The 8,078-nt window shown below is 38.5% G+C and overlaps 1 protein-coding gene across 1 annotated transcript in view; it reads right to left on the reverse strand.

Annotated features, from left to right (window-relative positions):
• Positions 1-2,147: 2,147 nt before the first annotated feature.
• Positions 2,148-8,078, reverse strand: part of LOC103597636 (small subunit processome component 20 homolog) — a 94,753-nt gene continuing 88,822 nt past the window's right edge. The window contains 5 exon segments of the mRNA XM_008581502.1: positions 2,148-2,483; positions 2,756-2,901; positions 4,188-4,314; positions 4,919-5,218; positions 7,532-7,603. Coding sequence (XP_008579724.1) covers positions 2,328-2,483; positions 2,756-2,901; positions 4,188-4,314; positions 4,919-5,218; positions 7,532-7,603 — 801 coding nt within the window. The 3' untranslated portion in view covers positions 2,148-2,327.

An 8,078-nucleotide genomic window follows, 5' to 3' on the forward strand; every position in this document is an offset into this window, starting at 1 on the left:
TTTTTTTTTTTTGTATTAACAGTGGTTTTGACTACACCCTAGAAAAATATATTATGAAATATTTGGTATATACAAAATAATGTAACATAGCTCAAAATAATGAAGCATAATAATATGAAAACTTGAGAACCCAATACCGAATCTAAGAACGTTACTAGAACAATTTGGCATTCCACTCCCCTGCCACACCATGTGCTTTTCCCTTGATCCTATTCCCTCAGAAGTAACTTCTATCCTGAAAATTTTAAACTAATTTCCTTTTCACTATAGATTTATCATATGTATATATGTGCCCAGATCCCCAGGTTTTCCGGTATTCAACTCTATTTTTCTATATCTTGCTTTCCCCCGCAACACAACACTGTTCCTAAGATTCATCTATATTGACGTAACTAACTGATTTTCACTACTGTATTTCAGTGTATAAATATTCCACTACCTTATTTATCCATTCCCTTGTGGAAGGACATTTGGATTGCTTCTAGTTCTTGACTTTTATCAATGGTTCATGAACATTCTTCTACATCTTTTCTTCGGATCCATGGTTCTAAGTTTCTCTAGGAGTGGAACTGCTGGATTAGGGGGTGTACCCATCTTCAGGTTTACAATATAATGCCAAATTATTTTCCAAAGTGGTTTATAAGAATTCCTATTGCTCTACCATGCTTGCCAACACTTGGTATTGTCAGCCTTATCAATTTGGTGGGTTCAAAATAGAATCCCATTCTGGTGTTAATTTGCATTTTCCTAATTAGTAATGAGGTTGAATACAGGAGTGATTCAAAATATTTAACAACTAGATATAGTTGGTACAGGAGGACTCCTACTAGCCCAGGTGTTGATAATCCTTTAACTTCTGGTGGGCAGGGAGGATACAGGGTCTAGGGACTCATGTAGCCAGGGTGGCACTTGGTCTCAAAGTACTGAGTACATACCAACCAGTACAGAAGTACTTTAAATAGTTAAGAACAGGTACAGCCATATCAGCTGTATTAGTCTGTTTTTGTTGCTTATAACAAAATACTTGGAACTGGGTAATTTATAAGAAAACAAAATTTATTGCTTATAGTTTCTGAGGCTGGGAAGTCCAAAGTCCACTTGGTGGTGGCAACAGTGACCCAGGGGTCTCACATTGCAAGATGGTGGAAGCAGAGAAAGACAGATTCTCCTCTTCTTTTAAAGCCCTCAGAACCATGCCCTTGACCACCATTTTTAATCCATTCACTACTGCACGGTCCTACAATCCAATCACCTCTTCAGGGCTCCACATTTTAGTTACCATAATAGGATTTCTTACCCTCTTAACAATCACAGTGGGGGCTAAGTTTCTAATAAACAAAACTTGGGGGGCACAATTCAAGCTTCAGTGAGTTTTGGGGGGACATAACTTAATCCACTACATCAACTCACTGTTAATGTTTATTCTTTTGTGCAATGCCTATTTGTCTTGTGCCACTTTTTTACTGGATTATCTTTGTTGACTCACAGGTTTTGTTATATAGCCTGGGTACCACTAATTGTTTACCAGTATATGATATATGCCATATCCCAGTTTGTGTCTTTTCAAAAGTAGAAGTTCTTAATGAAGTAGAATTTATCACATGTTCCCTCTATAGATAGCACTTTTTGTACCTTTACTTTTGATATCTGACAGGGCAAGCTCCTTAATCCCATTCTCCTTTTGTAAGAGCATCATGGCTATTCTTGGCTTATTATCTTCCATATTAATTTTAGAACCACTTGTAAGGTTAACAGAAGTATTCTTCTGGGATTTAGCTCAGATACATATTTAACCAATGGGATCAACTTGTGAAGAATTAGCAACTTATGATACTGAATTTTCTATCTGTGAACATGGTTATATTTCCCCATTTGTGCAGATCTTTTTCCCAAATCTTGTACAGGGATTCGAAACTTGGCCTTGGTATTGTCAGCACCATGCTCTCCCAAGTGAGCTAACCAGCCAACCCTAAATGCCTTTGATAAAGTTTTATAATATTCTCTGTAAAGTTATTATAAGCCTCTTGTTTAATTCATTCCAACTTCTACATTTTTTTCTTGCTATTTTAAACTGTACCTTTTGTTGAAAATTATGTTTTAAATTATTGCTGGTGTCACATACTTTTTAGACAATGAAGATACATTAGTAGTATGAAACATTTTAATTAAAAAAATGAGCATGATTACATTAAACTATATATTATACAATCTATGCCAAAGATTTAACATAAATAGTTAAACCTGCTGTGACTTCAGACTAGCAGAACAAACCAGAAAACTCAGCAGGGTCAGTATAAATTATGCTTAGGTATCGGCATAAGGAGACTTTACTCCACCATTGCTAAATCTTTCAGGCTGTGGCTTTTTTGTCTCTTGGCCTTATAGCCTGGACGTAGGAATTCTATCTTTCTCTTCTTTGCTTCACTTTTATTTTTGTGTCTCTTCAGTTTTTTCTTGGCAGCAATATCAGGATTAGTTACAAACTTGAAAAGAGAATAGAAATTTTAAATTACTTTTAAAGTAAATGTTAAACCGTAAAAATCAAATACAGAAAATGTACCACTTTGTTCACTTTTGAACAGTGTGAATGAAATACATGCCCATTAAAGGAAATGCGGAGCCCCAGCTACAAAGTCCCCACCTCTCAAACCCTCAGTCCCCCCTGGGTAACTGTGACACACACGCATGTACATCCCTGGTTTAAAATAGTGATTAAGCCTAGTGAACATGCCATATTTTCAAATGGCAAACTTACCTCCAGAGCCTTCCTCTTTTTCCGGAGTGCCCTTTTCTCATTAGCCTGTTTCTGTACAGAGGCAAAAGCTAAAGAGAAGCTCTCGAGCCCAACCAGCTTTTTAAGTAATTCTATGATTTCCTGGGATAGATTCTTCAGCAAAGGATCTAATCACACACAGAGAGTAATGTAATAATAAGAGACAGGTGGGGAAGAACACATCTGAGCATCAACAGAATCAACAATATACAGCATTTAAACTCCGGCAGCATTATCACTGTCATTACTCCAACACTACAAACTGATCTAGAACTGGCCTCTGTGTTTCTGAGAGGAGAGAACGAGCAGAAGAGCTGGCCACGGCACTCCCAGCCACACCTCATCCAGGATGCAACGAGAGCTCAGAGGCTGCGAGGCCCACTTCCCAGCAGAAACCAGGCTTTGAAGACGTTAAAGTAACTTGAGAACGTGACAGAAATGTTTTGGGTTACCTTTGTTAACCTGCTCAGCTCTTTGCAGATGAGGGAAAGGTAAGACAGCTTGTCTGTAATCTATGGGTCACAGAAGCTTAGTTCTGCCCATGATAACCGTGTTTTTTGGGGACAAAAAGCTATATTCTCCCACCCTGCCTTGCCCTCTCTCACCCAAATTCAAATAACACACAGATTATTGCATTCAATTTCAGGAGGGCTCAGGACATCTGTATTAGATTGCAAGCTTCTTAAAAACAGGCCTTTTCCACTGTTGAACCCCCAGTGCCAGGCAAATATTAGGTGCTCATTGAAAGCTGGGAGACCAGAATTTGGCTCTGTCAGCAGACCCAACCTTCAAGATGGCTTTTTCTTCTCTAAATGCAAGGAAACTTTCTCTCAAGGTTGTAGGACTAAAACAGCTCCTGCTTTAACATTTACTTCGTTTATTTTTAAACTTCTAACTCCCACTTTACTTCCTCTCTTTCCAACCCCCAGTTCCTTCTTTTTCTGTTATCAATGATTAGGATCAGTGAGGGAAATGTACCAAATGTACCAAGCAAGGAAAATTTTAAAAAAACAAGGAAACATTACAATGATATTTAAAAACTATTTCATATAAAAATGAAAATGCTTATATTTTTGCTTTATAATTCTTAAGAAGAGAATGTAACAACATTGTTCATAGCACTATGAGGTTTAGAACCACCCCGAAGTGTAGTTTTCTTTAAATATTTAATCTGTGCTTAGGAGTAAAATATCATCTTTTAGTAGAGAAATGTTTACTCTTAAACAGGAGACAGCATATAGAGAGAGCAATCAAAAATAATAATGCCTAGTTGCTACTAATTGTCCTGATACCAGACAAGTTTTCTTTCTTAAACTCTAGCAGGGAGAGAGGACAGAAAAGAAGGAAGTATTTAGGAGAGAAATTACTAATCCGCATGTGCAAATATTCAGGAGAACAAAGATGGCAGAGTTACCTTGTTCCGAATAGGTGCTGTTCAGTTCTCGAAACAAAGGAGCTATGATCATTGGGAGATATGGCTTTACCTTGTCTATCCCAAGATCCACTGCTACAGCGCCAAGAAACTTATAGATGCACATTCTCTGAAAGTACAGATCATTTTTAATTTGAAATGTTTCTCTTTGGCACTCAGTCATACAAACAGAGTTAATTTGGAAAACAGGGTTCAGGTCTGGCCCGTTAGCTCAGTTGGAGCGTGGTGCTGATAACACCAAGGTCCAGGGTTCGATCCCTGTACTGGCCAGCCACCAAAAGAGAAAGAAAAGAAAACAGGGTTCAGTCTATTTTGGGACAGATGTTATTCCTGCAGTTTTAGATTTAAAAGGTAAAGTTCCTAGGGACATGGGAAGATCACTAATACCATTAAAATACTTTTTTTTTTTGAGGGCTGGCTGGTACAGAGATCGAACTCTGGATCTTGGTGTTACCAGCACCACACTCTATCCAACTGAGCTAACTGGCCAGCCCCTCGTTAAAATACTTTTTAAAGACCGGTTCCCGCTCACTGGCTGAGTGAGGTGCGGGCACGACACCGAGGGTTGCAATCCCGTTGCCGGTCCTGGCCCGGTACGGGCGCGACACTGAGGGTTGTGATCCGTTGCCGGACACGAAAAAAGACAAAAAAAAAAAGGAAAAAAAAAACTTTTTAAAAAATGACTTTTCAGTCACTCTGTGCATTCATCATACCTTCAAGGGGTTCCTAGGTGAATAAGCAGCTTCCAGTTTTGCTATCCGGGACAACTTCTGGATCAACCACAGCAGTGTGGCTGGCGTGCCCTGCTCCTCCTTCACCTCTTCCTCCTCTTCTCTGTCAGACACTGCCTTTTCTTCTGCACAGGCCTCATGTTCTTCTCTCGCCTCTCTGGCCACACCACCTCCTAAGGCTTCTTGTCCTCTCATGTCTTCTTTTATCTCACCTTGCTTCTTCTCAGAAGCAGGTTCCAGTAAATACAAGACCTTGGCTACGAACAATAAATTCTTAACAACCTTTCAAAAAAAGGGAGGAGGAGGAATTGGACTTTGATTTTGAAACAAATATGGCTTGTTAGAGCATAAGCTAAAGTAAGTATTCTACAATTAGAAAATAAGAACAAAGAACTGGGTAATGCACTATTAAACTGATAATTCTTAAGTTCTTTCTTATAGTGTGTCCAAACCCACTTCCTTGTAACTTTGGTCCATTTGGCTTAGTTCTACCCTTTAAAGGTCACACACAATAAGTAAACAATTTCATTCCAGACCAACCATTTACATTTTTAAAGAGCTCTTTCACTCCCACCTCCATTAAATTCCTTCAACCATTCTACATAGAAATAGTAACTTCTATTTACTGAGTACTGACTACTTACTTTATACACAGCATTCCAAGTCAACTTTAACATATTCCTGTCAGGTACTACGTATCAGGAGAAAAATCCAAGGCTCAGAGTTCTTACTCACCCAAAGACTAAGTGGTCAGTCAGGATTCAAAGGTCCTTAGAATTCAAGCCCAAGTTCTTACCTCCCTCCTCAAATCCCATCTAATCCAGCTAGTTAAACAGCCCAGGGACTGATTTTGGCTTATAATAATGGACATATTTACTTGAGTTTCTAACTCTGTGACATCTATAAAATCTCTGGTATAGGTATATCACACCTGTTATGTGAGGGAAGAAACCAAGTCAGTTTTGAATTCCTTCACTATTCTGGCTGCTAAATATGATGTGTGTCAAAAGTTCTCCCAAATATAGAGCTCAGAACTTCACACTCTCTAAGGACAGCCTGCCCATCAAGAGTTAATGCCAAGATTATAATTTCCTTCTCCTGGAGGTTTGGCCTCCATGAATACAGCCCAGGTTTGGAGGCCTCTTCCCCTTGCAGCAACTACATCACCCTGTTAATTCACCCTACGATTATTGTTAACTAAAATCCATAATTTCTTTCATCCTAGCGCAGTAATAGTAAGTATCTTCCTCCAAGTATGGCCTGCCAGCCCTGGTTAAAACTGATATTGGGTGATACCTGACCTGCTGTCTACTCTGGCAGGATTTCTTTGGCCCTGCTTTGCCATCCACTGGTTAGCTATCCTTTCCTTCCCCAAACCTGCTGTATAGTGAAGCATGTTATTTCTTCATTGCAAAATGTGACAAGTGTCAGCATTTATGGCATGTTACTTGAGATCACTCTTTAGATATAGGCATTCCCCTAATTTCTAGTCCTCCTATCGCTTAATCTACATTGCTCCATCTTATCCATAAAGACTCAGAAGGGACGTGCTCAAAGGCCTTACAAAATGTGACAAGTGTCAGCATTTATGGCATGTTACTTGAGATCACTCTTTAGATATAGGCATTCCCCTAATTTCTAGTCCTCCTATTGCTTAATCTACATTGCTCCATCTTATCCATAAAGACTCAGAAGGGACGTGCTCAAAGGCCTTGCTCATATCCAGATAGCACAGCTGTGTCAGTTCGTCACCTACCAGCCCAAGTGCTCTACCAAAAGAGAAAAAATAAAAAGGAGCAGTAGGCCACCTGTTCAAAAGTAATTTATATTTACAGCACATTTATAACTGCCTTCTCTATATTTACATTTTATAATATGAAAACTTTTTAATGTTAGAATGATTTATCTGCCTTCTTTTGAGGATAGACAATTCTCAGACCAAAGTGAGTGGTCAGTCAAGATTCAAGGATCCATAGAATTCAAGCCCAAGTTCTTACCTTTCTCCTCAAATTCCATCTAATCCAGTTAGTTAGACCAGGGACTGATTTTGGCTTACAATAATGGGCCTATTTATTAAGGCCCTCACTGTGACATTTATAAAAATCTCTGATGTAGGTATTTCACACACGTTATGTGATGAAGGAAACCATATAGCATGGGAGGAAACCATGTAGCATGAATTTTATTGTTTTCTGTTTATTGTTTGAAATTTACTCTTTTCTGGGGAGAGGAAATTTAATATTATAGTTTAATAGAAAAATATTCACTCAATCAACCAACCAATTAATGCCCTTTAAAGCTTCAGTCACATGTGAAATAGATTTCTTGGCTGAAGATGAAAAGATTAACAGCCAGCATCCCACTTTATCACGTTTAATGGAAATTTTAAATGGAGCCAAGAGTAATCCCAACATTGACCTTGGAGTTGTCTGCACGTGTGGATAACTGAACATGTATTTGAGTACATTATCTGTATTTCATCTAATTCCCCAAGCATTAAAATAGATTAAAAACAAAACAAATATAAGCCTATTCCTAGACTATAGGTAGAATAGTAGGTCCCTTCTATTAAAGTGGGAGGACTACAATTCTTACCTGCTCTCCTAGAGACTGATCCAAGAATTTGGAATGTAATTGGTGGCAAGAAGCCAGAGAGATACTTTTCATCTGTGAAAAGAAAATCAACATTGGAAGACATAACAAAGGGCATTTCTGACTGTTTCATAGAACTAATTATTACTAACCAAAATACGACTGATGTACTAGAGTTTACCCTGAATGACCACCTGCATAGATCTGGAGAGAAAATGTTCAAGACCAGAAGTTGTGTAATTGTTCCCTTCTACCTGCTCCAAGCATTTCTGCCCCCCAAAATGGAATACTTTCATGCTCCGGGGAGATACAGGTAATCACTCCTTATATTATTAGTAGAGCACTTTTCAACATGTCCATATTTACTTCCTTTTTTCTTCACATCTATCTTTTGCTTATTCAACATTTACAGAGTTCCCACTAGGAGCCAGATGTTGTACTAGTCCCTAAGAAATCTGGGACAGATACACATGGTCCCTACCAAAAATCTTTTATTTTTTTCCTTTTTGTCTTTTTTCGTGACCGGTAATGGGATCGCAACCCTCAGTGT

Source organism: Galeopterus variegatus, unplaced genomic scaffold (genome assembly GCF_000696425.1).
Source record: "Galeopterus variegatus unplaced genomic scaffold, G_variegatus-3.0.2 Scaffold2373, whole genome shotgun sequence".
Lineage (NCBI taxonomy): Eukaryota > Metazoa > Chordata > Mammalia > Dermoptera > Cynocephalidae > Galeopterus > Galeopterus variegatus.